The following is a 22,204-nucleotide window of genomic DNA, read 5'->3' as shown; positions in this document are numbered from 1 at the left end:
AGTAAATACAGGAGTTTTATTTCGAAATAAAAGTATCAAATAGATAAGGTTGTGGTAAAAATTATCCTACTTTTAATCCACTATCTATTATTTCGTCTTTTGTAAAATATCAAGGCATTTGCTTAATTTTTGTTTCTCGAGCATTTGAAATGGGAAAGTGGTAAACGCAACACACGAAAAATGGCGACGTTTGGTGACGTTACGGCGCACCGGAAAGCAGTTCACTTTGATTTAGATGTAGTAATGACACCCTAAGGGACTTTAAATGACTTCAGATGAAAAAAGTATAAAAATATCATTAGATCTTTAGTATACAAGTAAAATGGGAGTGTTTTAAGCGGAAGCTTTTTGATCGGGTCCCCGGGTAGAACAAAATACAGACAAACAGCTACTGGCAATAGCAAAAGACGCTGTCACTGTAGACCGTCGGTATAAGATAGCCTATTTAGTTGAATGATAGTGAGAGTGCTGTCCATAACTTACTAATAAATCTTCAGAAGATCCCATGTGTGTGCGAGATTGGTGCCTCGAATGTTTTTGGAGGAGTGAAGGGAAAATCAAGTACAAGAATCAATGAAATTTTCGAATTTAAGTGGGGTTTATCTAACTTTTATTTAGCAAAGAGCAAAACGTGACGCTGCTTTAGACACTTTGACGTTATCATCCGTGCGCCGTAAGGCGATACCACACGTAACATAAAGTCTCATATTTTGTCTATTTGAAATATGCTATGTATACTGATGAAAAATGTACTAAAAAGTAGTGAAAATTTTAGAACGCAGTGATGATTATTTTTCAATCTAGACAACTTGTCCACAATTTTACCGGTTATTATTTCGATTAGGATCTCTATTATCCCTACTAAAATCATAGAATAATATTTAGGAACAAAAAAGTTGAAAAAAATTGTTTTTTTTTAATTCGCTTCCGGTAGCGACCGGAAGTAATGACGACGCGCGAAAAGGAAATTTCGCATATCTAAAAGAAATGCCCTATACTCTCTAACAAGTCTCCAGTTCATATCTTTTACCATTTTTGATAAAAAGGGGCGACAAAATTTCATTTTAAAATCAGAAAACTGTCCATAACTTGGAACCGGAAGCGAATTGTTCAAAAAATCTTCCAAATGTAACAATGTCATATAACAGCGCAATATCACTGAAAGTTTGACGAAAAACCACTGAATAGTTCTCAAGATATCGTGTGCACAAATTTATCGAAAAAATCTATTTTTAAAACTACATCCGGTGGACATTTTTTAAAACAAATTATATATTACATATTTCGATTAGCATCTCTATTATCCCTACTAAAATCATAGAAAAATGTTGAGAAACTAAAAAAGTTGAAAAAAATTGATTTTTTAATTCGCTCCCGGTAGCGAAGGAAAGTAATGACGACGCACGAAAAGGAAATTCCGCATATCTTAAAGACATGCCATATACACTCTAACAAGTCTCCAGTTCATATTGTTTACCATTTTTTATAAAAAGGGACGACAAAATTTCTTTTTAAAATCAGAAAACTGTCCATAACTTGGAACCGGAAGCAAATTGTTCAAAAAATCTTCCAAATGTAACAATGGCATTTAATAGCGCATTATTACTGAAAGTTTGATGAAAAACCACTGAAAAGTTCTCGAGATATCGCGTGCACAAAATTTGTCTAAAAAATAAGAATAATAACTAGAAACTCATTGCGAGCAATGAGAGGTCTTCCGTCCGATTCTGAAAATAAAAACAAAAAATCACGCTGAAAAAGTGATAAAAGAAATTCAGCGTGAAAATCCAAGAAAGCTAACCATTAACCATTCACTTTTTTGCATCACTTCCTGTCACCACCGGAAGTAACGGCGATACAAGAATTTCTCACGATTCAAATAAACTGATGACTGACTATCAGTCCTGAAAGTTTTAGACTTCAGTCGTTTACTATTGCCGAGCAATATTGAGAGAACAAATTCTAATTTTGAGGACAGGTAAACACTCGACCGGAAGTGAATTTCATAAAAATCTCTGCAAACTTTTTCAATCAAAAAGATGAAAACATACATAAAACTCCTAGAAGACTCTCTATTAACCCTGTAAATCCCAGAGAAAAATATTGAAAAACAAAAAGTTGCAAATTTAACATTTGAATTCACTTCCGTTTGCGACCGGAAGTAAGAACGACGAAAAATAATGGTCGATCACCATATCTACATTTGATGCTCTATCACCTCAGCAAGTTTCATATTCATATCTTTAGCCATTCTCTGATGATACTGTTTACTTTCTTTTGTTCTTTATGTATTCAACTTTTTATTTCATGTAATTCCATATACAGGCATGTCCATGTAATCTTTTTCTGCACTTCTATATACTTCTGCATCAGACCATTTGTCTACTACGAAAGGTTGGTCACGATACATCATTTCGCGCGAAACGTCACGGGTAAATATTCGCGCATTTCCTTTGGAATGTATTTTCTATTGAATGGTGATAGCTTCAATGAAATTTCAAAATGTTCTTATAACCTAAATATCGAGCTTGAGAAAGTATATTTATCATATTGTACTTATTATATATCGTATGGTTAAGTAACACTAAAGCAGTGATTTAGGTAAGATTTTCTACAAGTTTTATTTTCCTGTTTACCCCCAAAGTGGACTATCCCGATTAGTTACACATTCATGAAAAGACTGGAATGTTTCGCCCAAAAACATGTCTCGTCCTGCGACGGTCAAGGAATCTGATACCATTTATGTTCAATAACAACATCTTTTAGAAAAAAAATATTTATATCAACTTCATTAAACAATCTTTAAAAAAAATGGTTTTCTTATTTTGTCTTTTCTGTTCATTTAATATGACACAAGCCTGCATGGGGAAAAACAATGGCCACGTAATAATTACTATATATTAATTCCTTTAATCAGGAAAGTTTCTTGAAAAGCTTTTACTTATAACCATGGTTTAGGATCAGTTTTCCGTGGTGTAAAACAAAAGGTTGTAGTTATCGTATTTCCACTTGTAATCATGTCGTTTTTCTACTTTGAGATACAGACAAGAACAATTATAGTAGACGTTTGAGGAAACCCCGGATTAAAACTCTAGTTCGAAACAGAATTGCAACGTAATTGTGATGTGACAATCCAACAATTCCTTCACATTTCTTTGATGCTTATGGTACTTTCATTCAAACAAACGCTCGGCTGACTCCGTAAATTCTGACCTACTTATCGGAGTTTACGGAGACAGCCACCATTTTGGACCCGCTTCAAATTTAGAAATGCGAATATCTAGAGTTTGGATTGATCAATTCTAAAATAAATTATATATTAAGCATTTTCAGAAAAGCCTCTATTAACCTTATTAAAACATAAGAAAAATATAGAAAAACAAAAAAGTTTAAAAATTCGACTTTTTTAAATTCGCATCCGGTAACGACCGGAAGTACTGACGACGCACAAAAAGGTAATTCCCCTCATCTAGAAGACATAACCTATCATCTCTAACAAGTCTCCAGTTCATATCTTAAACCATTTTTGAAGAAAAGGGGGGACAAAATCTCATTTTAAAATCAGAAAACTGTCAATAACTTGGCACCGGAAGCGAGTTTTCCAAATTTTCCTTCTGATGAACAAAGTCCATTTGACGACGCATAATTCCTGAAAGTTTCATTTAAAACCACTGAATAGTTTTTGAGAAATCGGCTGCACAAAATTTTGGGGAAAAAAATAATAATAATAATAAGAAACAGTAGAATCACTATAAGGTCTTCCGTGAAGACGGAAGACCTTAATAATAAGAAGAAACAGTAGAATCACTATAAGGTCTTCCGTGAAGACGGAAGACCTTAATAAGAAACAGTAGAATCACTATAAGGTCTTCCGTGAAGACGGAAGACCTTAACTAGAGCAAAGCTCGTTGCAAAGCAACGAGTAGGTCTTCCTTCCGATTTTCAGAAGCACTGCTTGTAAGATGGATAAATGAAAGTAAAGTATTCGTTAAAAAGAAGGCCTCCAGACCAAAAATTATGTCGATCTGTATTTAGTTTTTTATGATTTTTATGCTGATTTTCTTTAAATAAAGCAACTACTTCCGGTATGACCGGAAGTGACCCCAATCGACAGAAAATTGGGTCAAAAGTCTTGGTTGAATTCAATCATTTGCTTTTATGTTGATATCTGCAGAAATACGTCATTTATAGTTACTTCCGGTTTAGCCGGAAGTTGAAAAAAGAGACGATACTCGACAGGAAATACAATCAGACGTCCTCTGTGACATGCATAATTCAATTCAATACAGTGCTGCTATCCTACAAGTTGACAATCCTATCCTATCCTATCATGAATCCTGCATCCACAATCCTATCCTGTGATTTCAGTCTAATCCTATCTTATCCTATCCTGCTGCTCTCACTTTTTTTTAATATTAAAGAGTTAATTTGACAAAACGAAAAAAAAATATAAAATGACCAAATAAAAATCAGTTACAGTTATGTTATTAATTTAAATGTTATAAATTTTCATGGAGAAAAAATAATTGAGATCGACATCCATTAATTTCCGACACCTCTCACGGATTAATTTGCAAGTAACCAGTTAAAATGTAAACAAAAGGATTGTAATAAAACGTAGGCAAGTATTGATCTAGCGAACATGTGAAGAAATTGGAACTTCAGAAAAATTGAAGAAAAAAATATAATTAAACTTTATTTGTGTTTAATTTTACATACTAACAATGATCGGGAGACGTCAAGGTATTTGTGATTTCTTTTCTAATTTGTTTTCTATGAAAAGTAAATGGAGTAAAAATTAGAGAGAGAAAAAGGGGGAAACAATAAAGATTGCAGATACTTTTCTAATGTTATGACAAAGTAGACAAAAGGAAGAAAATTTAAACTCTTTATAAGAATCAGACCACGAATACCAAATCTTTCATGCGGGGTAGGTACACTAAATTATAACCGTACCCATTGAAGAAACAATTTCCCTATCATGTCTACACATACTAAATAATGAAAAAAGTAGAATTTGTTTGATGTTTTAACAAGTGTATGTTTCATCTGTTCATATAAAATTTATGCAAAACTTTACTTTTCCCTTAACTGGGCATCATGAAAATAACATATAGATCTAACTGCACCTACTGAGTATATCAACTGTATATTAGATTTTACTTTTGACGTAAATCTAAATAAGAACTTCAAGATATGACAAGACCATAAACCGAGAACAGACAAGTCAAAATTTAGATCTAGAATATGTTGACTTTCATTTATTAAATAAGTTAAATTGTCTTATTATATTCAATTTTAAATGTATGATAAAAATTTGTTTTATATTTGTTATTAAAGTTATTCTTGTTTGAAATGTTCAGTTCATCATTTGTTTGTATGTGAATATTTTACAAACATGCAACATTTTCATCATGTTTGCTAAATAAAAATCAAGATATTCAAAATGTTAAAATTTCTTATTTCGCTTCAGTTTGTTCTCAATTTATGGTCAGTTCAGTGCCGTACAAGTGTATCTTAATTAAAAAAAAAAAATATTTATGTGTGAGAATTTAATCAATTTATGTTTAACAGAAAACATTTTCCTAAATCTTCATAGTCAGACAGGGTGACAGCAATAATTTTTGTAGTCAGCTCACACATATTCCTTAGATCTTATAAAACATGCATAAGAGTCCACAGTTGTTACAGTATTTGTAACCCAAATTTAAGTAAATCTTGTTTTTGACCTTGACATTTGATCTTGAATGTTATTCAGTGTCTAAATGAGGAATAAAAATAATTAAACAAGTTCACAATATTTATTCAGGGTAATTCCTGTTTTCAGTGAATATAAATATAATTATATATATTGGACCAAATACATATTATCTACAATTTATATTTACAATGTATAACAATTGAATGTTCATTATCAAGAGACAAATTCATTAAAAGTGTTCATGTAAAGTATACATGTATTTCAATGCCAAGCTCAAAGATACATGTACATCTAGTTTGTTTAAATTGAAGTTTATCAATGTCTTATTACAATTGTATAATGTTTTACATACATATTATTTGGTCTACTTGTCCGTTGCTCAAATTGAATTTCAAATGTCAAAGTAGTTGTCAGAGAGATGGTCATAAAGTAACCATAAGTTTCACAAATGTCGTCAATGCACAGAAAACAAATACATCACACACTGATCTCCTTAATAAAGAACACCTTCATTTCAGACTCTAGAGGGCTCTTGGACACTGGTTTGAAAATCTCTCATTATTTATTCCAGCAGCAGATGAGATGAAGTGCAATTTCTACAGCTGCAAATTTGCAGGATTGTCCTGAAGAAAAAAACACACACCATTATATGCATGTAGATTGTAAATTTTGTCATATACATTATACATTAAAACTGTATTTGATTGTGATTATCTTTCTCATTTCAAGTACAATTGTCTTTAATTAATTTCACCTTTTTCTCTCCCAGAGTAATGCATTAATTTTAAAGAAATCAAGCAAAATCAAATCTTATACTGCAACTTCATAGTCGTAACTCATATCTTAATTAAACAATCATAACTTACATAATTTACTTGTAGATTATAATTCATTTCATCTCATCGACTTGCTAACTAGTATGAGTACATGTTTGGATGTTTTTTTCCTCTCTATTTTCTGCTTGTATTAATCTATTAAATATGTTGTTTGTTAATTTCTTTTCATTTTTGCTCAAAATTTGAATATAAAAAAAAGAAAACACATACAACATGACCATGATGACCAGAACAATTATATTTTAATTTCAGTTTTACTGTCAACATTTTAAAAAGAAGAAAATCACTTATTCATAAAATCTGCAGACACTTCATCTCAACTTAGATAATGATTTATATGTATTTTAATGATACACACATAAACACACAAAGAAAAATAATCTAATCATACCTACTTCTAAATGTAAAATCCTTTATATTGTGATGACTGATGAGGGCAGGCAAAACTGGGTACCATTCTCTAGAATGAAGAAGAATAATAAATGATTAATTTATGTTACATGTTTTATGTTCAACTCACAATAGGTCATACATACAATGTACATGCAAGTGCTGAGTGAGCTTATTATACACAGTCAGGTCCAGTACAATCAGTACATTTAGCTACGTAGCTAAAATTACTTACCGTAGCTTTATTTACCTACCTCAGGTAGCTTTATTTAGCTATTTCAAGGCAACTTTTCACAATTTTGCTTTTTATTTTAAAAAGACAAAAAGTCGCAAGAAAATATCAACTAATATTTATTCTAGGTATCATTTAAAAAGCAATCTAAAGCAGAGATAGTTTTAACATTGCTGCGTTTTATCACTTTAAGGAAAATATGTATTCCCATTGTTTGAGTAACTGTACACTCCTTGTGCACAATGAGGCTGGATAAGTATGATTACTTCACATTGTGCTCATGTTAACCAAAACTGGTTTTCTTTGTTATTACACTCAAGAAGTAACTGTTAGGTCACAAATTAACTGTTGTATATAGCCCCAAAACTTTTAGAACTTTGATTGCAATTGTGCAAAAAAAGACACATCTCCAAGAGTGATTTTTTCAGGAATTGTTTTCAGATGAGTTCAAAGTTTAAAATTATCACTGCATCAAAGTGCAATTTTCTGCACTTTCTGGGAAAAATTCTTATTTAAGAAATAAGTTTGATTTAGTAGCTAAATAAAGCTACTTCAGGTAGGTAAATAAAGCTATGTAGGTAATTCAAGCTACATAGCTAAATCTAGTGATTGTACCAGACCTGACAGTAGCATAAGAAATGATCATGATGATTCTGCATTAATTATTCTAAATTGCAATCAGATAAGAAAAAATATTTTTTAACCACAGTAGGGAAATGATTTTATAGCAATAACAAACTGAAAAAAGGTGTAATACATCTGATCATGTGACAAAGTATTTAACCCCCCTACCCGTCCCCTTTCTACACAACCTCTTTTTTCCGCATCCGATTTCTGTGTATATTACAATAGAATAAAATTTTAATAGTTCAAGTCATTAAAACATTGCCTAAAGGGAGAGATATGTATAAACATGCACACATTTACAGTGTGTAGTATACTTACATGGTCTTGCACCAAACAACTGCGATTATGATCTGTTATAGTCCGCCGCTGACGGTTCAAGTGGAATTATCCAGACAAACAGAGCACGTTTAACAGAGAAACATGTTATTTGAACTGTAACACGGGTAGGAATCGAGTTAATCATCCAAACATGCTGAAGAAATACGATCTTTTGATGTCCGATCTCTGCTTTGTTTACATGCGAAACTTCTTCCGGTGATCGTTCACGGTTAGATCGTACGCCATATTACTCGAAAGTAATTGAATAAATATGTGTTAAGAAAAAAAAATGTTTATTTTCTTTTGTGATTTTATAAATATTTCTTTTGTAAACGTTCTATGTCCTTTTGCGTTTCTGTAATTTATTTTGAAATATGAATTAACATTTACTCCAATCTGAAGGCTGTAGGATACAGGATAGGATAGGGTTGGATTAACTACTATATCTTTCTATCGTGAATCCTCAATCCTGAATCCTATCCAATCCCATCCCATGTCAACTTGTGGGATAGCAGCACTGTACCAATATCTGTGAAAATAAGCTTTTTTTCTACTACTTCCTGTTTGGCCGGAAGTGACGTCATTCGACGCATTTTGATGATCTCGCAAGCTGCTACTTGTCATGTTGAACAACTTTGCTTCTTTGAAGTATTACAAATTCTAAATACTTTTTGAGATATCAGGAAAAATATTTTGACCCCTTTAGATTCCTTATTTTAGGGGCCAGCCCTTTTTTCGAGATATCATTTAAAAGATCTTATAACTCTGCACAAATTTTGTAATATATGTTTTAACAAAATATTTCTAAGTAAAAAGATATCGTACAGAAAGTGTTCGAAATTTTGAAACTTTCGATACGACTTTTTTCAGGCCATAGCGAGCGTGGACGTGTGGCACTTCCGGTGAAAGTTAACTACGTATTACAGATCTACATATATTGCTCTGTCTTCCCTAAAAGTTTCACGTTCCTATGATTAGTGCTTTCTTAGAAAACCTGCGGACAAACTGACCCTCCAAAAATCACTAAATCGCAAAAATCTTCGGACCGGAAGTGACGTCATCAAAATAAAAAAATATGTATCACGATTTTTTAATGTTCTATCAGCCCTGAAAGTTTCATAAAAATGGAGCGAACCGTTTTCGAGAAATTGCGTGCACAAAATCGGTAAGAAAAAAAATAATAAGAAAAACAGTGGAAAAGAAACCGAAGAATAACAAGAAGGTCTTCCGCTGAAGACGGAAGACCTTAATAAAGTTGAAAAGAAACAACAGAATAATAAGAAGGTCTTCCGTTGAGATGGAAGACCTTAATAAGAAACAGTAGAATCACTATAAGGTCTTCCGTGAAGACGGAAGACCTTAATAATAAGAAACAATAGAATCACTATAATAAGGTCTTCCGTGAAGATGGAAGACCTTAGTAATAGAAAACAGAAGGAAAACAATAAGGTCTTTCGAAGGAAGTCGAAAGACCTTAATAATCATAATAAGAAATAATAGAATCACTATAAGGTCTTCCTTGGAGACGAAAGACCTTAATAAGAAACAATAGAATCACTATAAGGTCTTCCGTGGAGAAGGAAGACTTTAATAAGAAATAGTAGAATCACTATAAGGTCTTCCGTGAAGACAGAAGACCTTAATAAGAAGAAGAAGAAGAAACAGAGTAAAAACAATTTGTTCCCAAACTTCGTTTGGGGAACATAATAATGAAGTTATAAATGATATCTAAATCTTACCTACAAGTATGAATGCACGGGAAGCAAGTTCGGGGAAAGGGGGGGGGGCAAAATCGGTTAGGAGGGAAACAACCAACTAAACATGCCTTGAAAAGAACTATGGGACAAAATCATAAAGTAGCAATATCGAAGGGGGTAGGGTTACTGTTCCTACTGGTCTGATATAGTCCGAAGGATTATTCCATCTCTCAATACAGTGCTTGCTTAAAAATCCTTCGGTTTTTTTTTTTGCCAAAAGACATCCTGTAGCCATGTTCACAGGTATTTAGTGTATTATATTTGGAAAGCAGCATTCGTTACATCAAATACATAGCTATATGTCTTTATATATCATTTATTTATTGATAATCCAGAAATGCACAAAATTGATTTAAGCTAACTTGCTCGAAAATAAATTATCATCAAATATTGTACACGCTGAAGATATACCGTAAAATCACTTTTTTTCGTGGGGGTTTAATTTTCGTTGTTTTTGAGGCGTGGAAAGAACCACGAATTCATGTCTTTCACGATATGTAAAATTTCATATACATAACTACTCAACACTTCCGAAACCACGAAATCAAATCACCCCCAACCAATACTTTTTTTTCTCAAACCTCGAAAATTTGACCTCACGAAAAAATGTGATTTCCTAGTTATACATTTACACTAACTGGAAGAATTAAGGACACGATACTCTGTTGAAAATAATTCTTTGACTTTATGTTGCATTATATTCTTCTTTACATGTAAGTAGCAAGTCAGATGATGAATCCCCTAAGTGTAACTGAACAAAGTCTCAAAGAAAATTATCAAATGTTATTACTCTTTTTATAAAGATGACTTCATTGCTTGTCCAACTTTAGACTGAGTACTGCGTCCTAGCACTTTTGAAATAAAGCATCCAGCTTCCACAGTTTTCTGCAAATCTACACCCTGATAAAAAAATATTGAAAGTCAATTAAAAATAAGGAAACTGCATTGGAACAAGAGGTTCATATGAGTATTATAAGTTTCTCTTGGTATGTCAACTCTGCTCTACCCAGAACTAGACATTAAGTACAGGTCCATGTAAAAATCATGCAAAAGGTGATATATGAGGTTTCTCGGAATTTGATGATTTTCTATACATATTTTTCTCTTGCAGTATATACAATGTAGCATGTGTGCAAAATGAAAAAAAAAAATTGTTCATGGTTACCATGGATATATTGGTAAAGAACTTTGCCTTGCAACCTCCCAATTATCAGCTTGGATGGATGAACTAACAAATCTCTTACTATTCAGGCTCAGATCAAATCTTAATTCTGAAAGAATTTCTTTTTTATTGCTTTTACTGTTAAAGTTGAACACGACTCGTAAATAGGCATCCGCACTGAGGTATTCGCATTCTTTACACCTGAATGCTTTCTTGTCACGGGTACTTGCGTGGAATGGAGAACACGATTCGTAAAAGGAATTTGTCCGTCATAGTTTTTTATTCAATCGTTATATCTGAGGGCCCTTATACATAGCATTGTCACCTGTGTAGACAGACGTATGCTACATAGCTGTTGTAAAACACTCGGTAGCGACAAAAATAACTGTTTATTTCTTTCACGACAGAAAATAGCTACAGTACTGTAGCGTTTTGGTTTTATATTTTTTTTTGCCTTTGACCATAACGCTACAGATCCTGTAAAGTAAATAGAGTTCAATTTACGGCGCAAGATTTTCTGCGCACTTTAGGGGTGTATTTCGCCACTTTCCAAGCATTGGTCAATCAACGACCTTTCATCCCCTAATTCTAGACATATTCCTTACCCAACCTGTATATTTTATCCATCTCCTAACCTCTACAGACCAACAAACTCGTTATGCCATCCGACAACAAATCACACAAGCGAGGTTATTGGTCAGTAGAGACGACTATAAAGGGTTAGGAGCTGGATAAAATATACAGGTTGGTTATAGAATATGTCTAGAGTTTGGGGATGAAAGGTCTTTTATTGGCCAATGCTGGAAAAGGCGAAATACATCCCTAAAGTGCGCAGAAAATCGCACTTAGTTTACATTATGGGATCTGTAGCGTTATGGTCAAAGACTAAAATATATAACCATAAAGCTACAGTTCTGCAGCTAGGCAGAAAAGAAAGAAAACTTACAACTATTGCACAGGTCAGTGCAGTATACAAACAACCGCAAATACACGTCAACTGCTTTAAAATGCAAACAAAGGTAATGTAAGATAACGAACACGAACATGCGTCGTCCATTCCACGCCGGGACCCGTGAAAATAAAGCAGTTAAATGTAACGAATGTGAAGGGTATACCCCAGTGCAGATATCGAAGATAGTGAAATCTAATATAACGTATGCGTTACAACGCGAAATGTAATAACAACGCGAAATGTAATAAACTGGGATTATTACATTTTGCGTTATTACATTTTGCGTCGAGATCAACGCAAAATGTAATAACGCAAAATGTAATAATACATTTTTTGGATGATTACATTTTGCGTTATTACATTTTGCGTCGATATCAACGCAAAATGTAATACCGCAAAATGTTATAATACAATTTTTGGATTATTACATTTTGCGTTATTACATTTCGCGTTAATCTCGACGCAAAATGTAATAGCAGAATCTTTAGGATTATTACATTTTGCGTCGACATTAAGCAACATTGTTGGATTACCGTTAAGGTATTTTTCTAGTAAAATATCCAAATGTAGAACAGAATGTGTCAGACTTCGTGGTATTTTTAATTTAAGCTCTCTGAGAGATATCAAGTCGACATATGAATGGAAGTAACTATTGTTAATTGATAATTCGTCGTTGATATGATAGCAGGGATTTATCAGCCTATTTTGGGAAACGCCATTTTTGGGGAATTGGGAAAAATTATCGGCTTTTTTATGAAATTGGGAAAAATTTTAAAATATCGCTTAAATCATGTATTCAGGTGTAATTTATTTAACATTTTAGCAGGAACTCTAATTTGGGAAACCAAACAGACAATTAAATCCTAACTGATCCAACTTCATCAAACAAGATCAATTATGAATAATAGACTAATAAAAGTAAAATTGACTTCAATGAGTATAAAGTATTTACCTATACAACTTAGGGTAGTACATGTGTGTATGAGATTCCAACTTAGGTCATTATAGAATATGTTTCTGGAGATTATAAACCTCCTGCAAAAAATTGTACTAAGTACACATTTTCTCAAAGTCCTCTTTTAATATGTATTAAAACATTGAAAATATATTTTTCTATCTGAAATAATGCCTACAGTCCTTACCATTCACTCGTAGATCAATTGAGTAGGTGGAAATAACTTAATAAATCTATTCAATTACACAATATCACCTTTTTCAGAAAAACAGAGGAAATTCGGATTAAAAGTTGGCGATGTTTTTACAGTGTTTTTAAACATGTGTTATGACTGTAGCTTTGCTAAATGAGTTATATAGATGAAAATTACAGACAATCTGACAATTTTACTCTTTGTTTTTTCAAAGATAACGAAGTGTTAAAGTATTGTCATCAATTGGGAAAAAATACTGCCAAATTGGGAAAAACTGAACTCATTTTCAATTGGGAATGGGGCCGAATTTCGGCCCCTGAGAAGGTGCTGATAAATCCCTGATATCTAAATGTCGAGCTGAAAGCCACAGCAAGTTTTTTCTTCATCTGATATATAAGATTTTTAATAAATCCTGTTGCACTACTTTTTCCATTATTTCTCGATCATGACAGGGAGCATACGGCGGGTGTGACCGGTCAGTAGGAGATGCTCACTCCTCCATAGCACCTGATCCCACCTCTGATATTTTGGAGGTCCGTGATTGCTCTGCTCCAAATTTGTATTTCTTTAAGGACTTTTGAGCTTGAAAACTGTTCGTTATCTCCATATATTTCATCATTGCAAAAACAGGTCTGTCAATAACGAAACACAATGGATAAGGGGGGGGGGGGGGGGTATGCAGTATTCAAGACATAACCGAAAGCATAACCTAAATATTGATTGATTCATGGAATGAACATATAACACTTAAAAGACATCTTCATTGCCATAACAAATATAAATTTGTATTCTTTTTTTCTATCTTCAAGGTAATTTATTTAAATCTTATTTTCCTAACTCTATCTTGGTTTGATATTTCTGCATTGGAAAGAATATTCCAAGGAACACTAAGTCAATAATAAACTCTGAAAGAGAGAATCTTGGGAATGATACTTCCTTTCATAGAGAAGCCCTAGCACTTATACATGTTTGCATGTAGTTACATATTTTTTCCAAATTCGCTATGTTAATTATTTCAGTACATTACGCTCCTATCGGGCAAACAATGTCTACTTTTGTAATTGCAACATAGAAAAGGAAATACAATTATAACATTGTTCAGGAAATTAAAGTAATATTTGTTTTTTTTTTTTTTCATTTGAAGGTAACTAAATGTATAAAAAGCAATGTTTCAATACTTTAAGCATAGGCTAGTTTAGCTCTGTGGTTGTTATAATGCACTAATACACGTATATTCCGCATTTTCTTTTCTACCTACATGCATGTTACACAAGGTGTTTAAAATACATTTATGTGACACTTAACACACTTCTGATTCGCTAGTCTTTTTATAATACATGAAAACTAGAATGTTCCAAAGAATGCATGTGTCGCCGGCCTTGTAGCTTCATTAATATATTAAAGACGTAAATAAATCTAGGACTGGTCATCAATTTATTTGCTACTACACCTGTATCAATATAATTTATGCATTCGTCTGCAAAGAAAAAGAGAGGTCAACGAATAGAAGAAGACAAAGATGGAAATTAACAATCAAAGACAAAATTTTGGTCCCAAGCTCTCAAACGAGTTATGAAATTGAAACTATTAGAAATAATTAATAATCATTTTTAATTTATGCGTTAGTAAATTTGAGGCCTATCAACCGATATAAGGCAATGTCTCTATTTGAATGAAAAAAGTCCTCGAACAGAACGTAAATCATACAATTAATACGTGTTTCCAACAATGCTCAAAAAAAGATTTCAGTTTGTTTTTAATGCATTTATCAGATTTCACGATCCATTGTGGATTATCAATCTCGATATATTTTCATTGTGTAGCAGTTTGTTGGTAATTTTATATCATACACTTTTCATGAAGTGTCATGAGTTCATAAACATGTCAAGGTCAATCAGTCGGTTAAGCTGAATTTTTCAGGGTGTTTTATGATAAACAGCTTACATGCTATATAGGCCTAGCATAAACTTTCATGTACCTCTTTTCGAAAAAAGTGTTGTAAATCAGCACTATGAAAAATTTTGAAAAAGTAGGTTAAAGTTCAAGTCAAATGGTCACGATGTTGAATAGGAATTTTTTATGTAGCGATGCTTTTTTCTGCCGAAGATCCGGGGGTATGTAGTTTTTGCCCTGTCCGTACGTCTGTTTGTCTGTTTATCCGCAAAAACTTTAACCTTGTCCATAACTTTTGAGTTGGTGGGGCTATGGTGTATTCCTTGTGAGAAGACATTCCTTTGGGTACCAACAATTTTAACCCTGACCTTGGATTTTAAGTTGCATTAGAGAAATTTCAACCCTCGCCATAAGCTGCCATACGGTGGCATCAGTGTTTCACAAATACATCTTGTTTTTTTTTTTTTTTTTTTTTTTTTTTTTTTTTTTTTTTAATTACCTTTTACATATTTTAAGTTGAAATATGGTGAGTATTTTACTAAAAAAGTTTTCGTAGTTACAGCGAATTGTTCTTTATATTGTAAAGCTGTCCAAAAAAAAATCTGACAAAAGGTTAGAACTTACAATGTATATTTATTTTAAACATTCAAGTAATTCTTTCTGAGAACTGTATCTAATCACATGCATACATAGCCTGACAAATCTCTGCAAAAAATATTCATGTAAAGATTCGGTGTATAGTTGAAATGAAGCAAGAAAATACAGACAGTTATGTTAAAATTGTTTCTTTTTTTACATGTTTATTAAAAAACCCCACATCTTTCTGTGCATTGAAATCATTAAAAGACATAGAAGATAAAAAATTAAGACAAATTATATTTTTATTCACAATAATGTTACCCTCACACTTCTTTTCATTGATACGATGACCTAAATATGTTTGTTAACATCGATGACTTGATGCTGGAACTTTTCCCTAATATATTTTTTAATTCAGCAGCCAATCCACTTGATCTGCCGGCTAATCGTATTAACCTTCTAACACTTACCGGGCTGGGCACTTGCTCCATAACTTGCCCGGATATATATATGCTCGGACAAGGAATGGCTTTAATTACCTCGTCGAAAATTGGATCTAGCTCGGAAATAATATACCTTGAAAGAGGGTCATCTTTCACGCAGACACTAAAAATCTTGCGTAAAACAATGGGAGGCAGATCTTTTAAAGACAGAGGCTCTTTTTCTTCAATTGGCATCTCATTTAAATCATACATAATCGTGTCGTCATCCGATTCAATTTCCTCAATTACATTTTCAACATCGTTGATGTTATATCCATCAGCAAAAAGCATTGGCACAATAGCTGGATCAACTGTTAAACTAACATAATGCTCCCCAGCGTTCTCTGGAAAGTATCCAAGAAAAAGAATGGGATGACTTTCGTTGTATATGTTAGTTGAAGATATGATTCTGTTAAATTCTTGACCTTGTGTAGAAATCACTCCAAACTGCACATTGTATATCTGTGATATAGCTGTAAAGGTAAGATGGTCCCCATAAGTACCTTCTTCTTTCATACTAGAAAGATACTCTTCAATAGACATTTCAAATGTATCTATAAATTCTTTGAAAAGACAAATATTTTGTTTAATATAATCAACCCCCTCTCGTCGAAGACTGAGAGCAGTGCTATGAATGCCTATAGTTTTAAGTTGGTCGCTTATAGCCTCAAACTGACAGTTACCATCTCCTTTGGGGTCATAGGAAACATGAATATCATCAGATAGAGGGAGTTCTTGAACTCGATCTGAATGATTCTTTATAACAAAAAACTTTTCTCGATGCGATCGTTTAGCTATACTCTGTAAACGATTGTGAAAATTTTGAATTTCTCTGGGACTTTTTGCGAGGTAATACTTGTTCCTATGTAAGATTTTCTGCTTCTTTTCTAAGACTTTTTGTCGATTTGTTCTTTGTTTTTCTTTTTCAATTTCGAGGGTCTGGCTTGTTATATTTTCAACTGAAATCCACTCTTTACAAAACCTCTGTTTAGGGGATTTGAACAACACTTTGTACAGTGAATGGGGCTTTCTAGCAATAATAATTCCAGGTAATACATGCCTACGAGTAGGAACCCTTTGCCCCTTTGTGGGAAACTTTATCCAAACCCTCTCCCCCACTGAATAAGAGGACACGGGGTGTTTGAGCAAAGATCTCCTGATAATCCTATTTCTGCATCTTTTTGATGCCTTTGCTGCCTTCCCCCTAACATTTTTCGGTACACCTGAGCCATCATGAGCTCTGTTAAAATAAACTGCAAAAGGAGTTGCATATCCCAGTACTTCTTTAGGACAAGTATTCATGGAATGAGATATTTCTGGAAGTTTCTCAATCCAGTTGAAACCCTTAGATTTTGAAGTATTTATCAGGTATCTGAATTTTGACCTAACTTCTCTATTTAATCGTTCACATTTTCCCTGTGACTGAGGATGATAGGCTCTACTATTTATGATGTGTACTCCATGCTTTTTAAGATACTTTTTCAGTTCACCTTTGAATTCAGTGCCCCTGTCACATTGAACGATTTTTGGGAATCCATGCTCGATAAAAATCTTCTTTAATTCTTTGGTGACGGATTGACTTGATTTTATCTGTAGTGGACGTAAAAATACAAATCTCGAGAATACGTCAACTACAGATAATACATACCTGTAAGTATGTCCGTCTAAGCTTACCCTTTCCTTTCTCATATCAATGAGATCAATCTGTATGCGCTCAAAAACGGACTTTGATGTAACTGGCTTCATCTTTGCTTTGTTTGTGAAGCGGGCATGGAGGCGTTGATGAATCTTGCTTTTTCCCAAAATGTTGAGGATTCTTCTCTCTCCGGTCCCAGCATATTTCTTACGTAGTGTATGACTAATAGATCTAGCGCCTGTACCTTGAGCTCTCTTGAATTCTTTTAAAACTTCTTCTTGCAAGGTGTTTTGTTTCAGAACTTCTTTTCCATTACGATAAAGCTTCTCCACACCGTCTTCAACACTGATTGAAAAACTGTTCTTATTTCGCCAGAATTTTATGACAGCATTCTTTTGTAATCTTGTTCTATCTTTCACTGGGATTTTGAATTCGTCTTTCGTTAGAAGAAATAAAGTCTCATACGTTTCCTTGTCCATTGGCTGTGGTTGATTTTTTTCCGTCCATTTACGATAAACGGCTTAAAGAAAAGATAAATATGTTCAACCTTTTCACGTTAGCGTATATAATTTAAACTTGGAATTCTTAAGAATATTTGACAATTATTTTCCTTGATATTAATACATTTTGCTTCTTAATTTTCGGATTTTTTTTCCTTGTTAAAATTAATCTGAGAGGAAAAATAAAGAAACAAAGAAAAAAATGACTATATACTAACATAAAGATTATAACTAATCATAGTTTGTAATTTTTAACTAACCTTGTTTGACGTTACCTTACAAAACTGCTTTGAAACCCTTTACACTATTTGAATCGTTCGTTCTGTAAACTTCCGGTGTATAAAAAAATAAGAAGAGAACCCGTGCTTCAAAAATTCGAAACTTAATCGGAAGTATGTACATGAGTATTTTCTTTTCTCTTGTGCATATCAATATAAAACAAGAATATTCACAATGTACACACGCTTTTCACGGCGAAATAAACATCATTATTTCATTGTATTATACCTCTATTGATTTTTTCCCTATATAACATTAGATCGTTAGATATTACTAATTCCCTAGAAGTCATTAAGAATGGACTAATCCCTGAGTGTTAGTCAAGTGAGCTAATCCCTGCTTCGAAAGCTAATTCCCGGTTATCCATAATTTACTTTTACATTGCTTTGCCTCGGGAAATAGTCCTGGCCTTGGGGAACTGGAATCTTGCTAACTCCCTCAATGATATACTTAAACTGTATATTAAATACACAAGAATGTTGTACAATCATGTATTTTTTGTCTGTACATGTATTTTATGTTTGTTTTTATGTTGACGAATGAAATGGTAAAAATTATTTTCCAAACTAATGGTTAAACATGATTTGAATATCACTTCATGAAGAAGAATATTTGTTTTAAATATATTATTTTCATTTTCGGGTATATGTTCGTTTTGTTAATTTTTTTAAAGAATGAAAAGCTTGAAAAATTGTTAAGTAGTAGGAAAATTAGATCCCTTGCCTTGAATGGCCAATCGGCAATCCTCGGCTGACTCCGCTACGCTCGAACCTCTAATGTGATAGGTGGAGGAATAAGCATCAGGTTGATACATTTCTCCGCCGGAAACTGCCTTGTCACTCATTTCATATTTTGCTTTGCATAAAGTTCTTCGAAAAGGTTTCTTAATTTGTCTAATTCTTCATTGTAAATAGATTTTGATTACAACCTTATGTAACTAGGCTTTGAAAGCAAAAACAAACTGTTGGGCGTTCCACAAAACAACTGAGATTTCAAATGTATAACATTTAAAAGAAATTAAAATAAGATCACATGACTGAATCAGCAAGATGGTAGAACACCTTTGACGTCCGTGATCAGTGTGCGAGGTACGAGCCATTCCAGGAGCTCCGAGTGTTGAATGCCATTTTAAACAGTGAAATAATTGAAAATGTTCACGTCAATCATAAAGGACAGGGAGTGCATAGTCCAAAAGCTGTAAAATACTTCAACTCCACGACCCGTCTTTCAAATCACGTGCTTTGCAGACCTGCAAAACTCTCTCTCTCTCTCTCTCTCTCTCTCTCATAAAGAAATGGGAAGCTTTCTGCAAGCGCAAAAATCAAATGACCAACATACAAAGTTACCCCTCCCCCCAACTGACACTTCTAATTTTCTACACCTCTAGTTTTTTACGTTTCATTTTGCTTTCTATTCTCTTTTTGTTTCTTTTCTTTTCACCAAATCATAAAGGGAACTTTTTTTTTTAGTTTTTACCATCATGAAATAATGATTGGACAACGTTTTGGTTTTTCTTTATTTTGTTTTTGTTTTTTCATCATAAAAGTAAATATAACTTAAGTAGGGCTTATAACTGATCTAACATACAAGGCTGAACTATATGTGTCCCTCCCACTGAATCCTTAAAAATTATTTAAAAAAAATATTCCGTTGATTTATGCATTATTAATACTTGGATTAATACATGTTTAGTAGTTTTATACCTAATTATATGAAATATAAATTTAATAGTCATTACCTGGCAGAAAAGGAAGTTCGTTGCGTCATGTGCATCGATCTCTTGAATGCTCCAATATACTAAAATCCCCAATCCCCCACTCCCACCTCCGCTACGAAAGATGCATGTAACCGTAACAAAAATATGAGTACAAAATTTCATAAATTTTAATTTATTTCCCGATTAATATGGTTTGATCGAATTATAACAAGGTACATTTGAACAATATTGAATCTCAGGAACAAGTTACTAAAGCATCATTATCTTTTTTTTTTTTTAGTTTTGCAACATAATTTTTCATCAGTATGTAAAAGAAAGCATCTTTCGATAAACTTCCAAAATCAACCGTCGCAGATTTGCTTCCTTGTGCTCCCTAGCATTCGAGAGTTCTTTTTTTAAATACTGAAACATGCAAGTCAAACTTCGAGATAGGACATTTCATGTGAGTTTCTTAATATTGTCTGAAGACACATATTATTTCATTTTTGAGTATTTGTCGTCTAACCTGTGCAAACATAAAGAAAAAAATTATATGAAGGAACTTAAATGAATTCCTCTTCCCTTATCGACCCATTCACTTCATTTACTATTCCAGTTAATGTCCTTTATTATAAAATATATGTTTAAATCTTATTTTATAACGTTTCGTTTTCAAAACCAAGCAAATAAAACATAGCATTTTGTATTCATACTTTTTGCTTTTATTACATTTTGCGTTGCTCTCAGCGCAAAAAATGAAATAACGCAAAATGTAACAATCAAAATGTACGTTATTACATTTTGCGTTGAGATCACCGCAAAATGTAATAAACCTTATTCTCTGTTATAACATTTTGCGTTATTACATTTTGCGTTGATCTCGACGCGAAATGTAATAACGCAAAATGTAATAATCCAAAAAATGTGTTATTACATTTTGCGATGATCTCGACGCAAAATGCAATAACGCAAAATGTAATAATCCCAGTTTATTACATTTCGCGTTGTTATTACATTTCGCGTTGTAACAAGTGTTAATGCCTATTTACGAGTCGTGTTCAGCTTTAATATGACTAATCATGGCTTTGCTGTTCTTCAGAAGAGGAATTTAAATTTTTCTATATAAAGTATAACATGCTTTATAAATATACTGCTTTCCATGTCATTTTTAATTAAAACATATAAACACGGATGAAAATACAGACTAAATAGTAAAATCCACACAGGAAACAGCATAGTTTCATAATTAAAATAAAAATCAAACTGCAGGCCCTTCCCAAGTTAAACTAGAGGCACTGTGAGCACTGAGCTCACTAAATGATACCCCCGCCTCCCATATGATTATAATGGCAAAGTCCATGTTTTGCTCTGGGAGACCCGAAATAAATGTCAGATCAAAAAGTAAAATAAGAGGTGCACAATGGCATTATGTAACAAAGATTCTATGAAAGTCTCATTAAATTTCCATTCAGTGGTATGAGAGGAGTTGCGGATAAGAGATGGGTACTCCAAAGCGTAACAGACGGACGGACGGACATCCCGATTACTATATACCCTCCCGCTTTTCAAGCGGGGGGTATAATAAACAAAACGCAGCAGATTTTGACTTTAACATAAACAGCAGAAGGGACTTTATGGTCAGTCAGCAAAATTCAAGCGTGAAATTAGGAATATAAAAACAATTGGAACAATGAACAATGTATTTAGTCATACAAAAATTGGCACATTTACTAATGTACCTAAAAATGCATAATCTGCAATTCTAAATAACAATATACAGATTGTAAGACATTACACTAAATGTAATTCGTTTTATTTCATGTGGTGAATGATACCCATAAGATTAACCTATGCTTTATCCACGGGTATGCTTTATCAATAGCGCTTCCGGTTTTGACACAATCCCTCGCTTCAAGATATAAATTTATCGAAACTTCTATTTGTGAAAGCTCTTGCGTTATAAAATGAATGCTATTGAGCAAAAATAATCATCAAAAATAAGAAAGAAATCGTTTT

At 33.0% G+C, this 22,204-nt stretch overlaps 1 protein-coding gene and 1 long non-coding RNA gene across 3 annotated transcripts in view; both read right to left on the bottom strand.

Annotated features, from left to right (window-relative positions):
* Nucleotides 1–5,822: 5,822 nt before the first annotated feature.
* LOC133189037 (uncharacterized) lies at nt 5,823–8,252 on the bottom strand. The gene is made up of 3 exons (XR_009721398.1): nt 8,105–8,252; nt 6,933–6,997; nt 5,823–6,324 (listed from the first exon to the last, which is right to left on the bottom strand). It is a non-coding gene; the product is annotated as an uncharacterized LOC133189037 (long non-coding RNA).
* A 1,909-nt stretch (nt 8,253–10,161) lies between these two features.
* Nucleotides 10,162–22,204, bottom strand: part of LOC133185463 (hydroxymethylglutaryl-CoA lyase, mitochondrial-like) — a 161,448-nt gene continuing 149,405 nt past the window's right edge. For both annotated transcript variants that reach the window (XM_061320691.1, XM_061320700.1), the window contains exon 10: nt 10,162–10,761. In XM_061320691.1, the coding sequence (XP_061176675.1) occupies nt 10,657–10,761 (105 nt within the window). In that variant the 3' untranslated portion in view covers nt 10,162–10,656. The remainder of the gene's footprint in view (nt 10,762–22,204) is intronic.

This window comes from Saccostrea echinata, unplaced genomic scaffold, assembly GCF_033153115.1.
Source record: "Saccostrea echinata isolate AGI-Se365-2 ecotype Australia unplaced genomic scaffold, CSIRO_AGI_Sech_v1 ptg000001l, whole genome shotgun sequence".
Taxonomy (NCBI): domain Eukaryota; kingdom Metazoa; phylum Mollusca; class Bivalvia; order Ostreida; family Ostreidae; genus Saccostrea; species Saccostrea echinata.
This window is presented reverse-complemented; position numbering and strand designations above follow the sequence as displayed.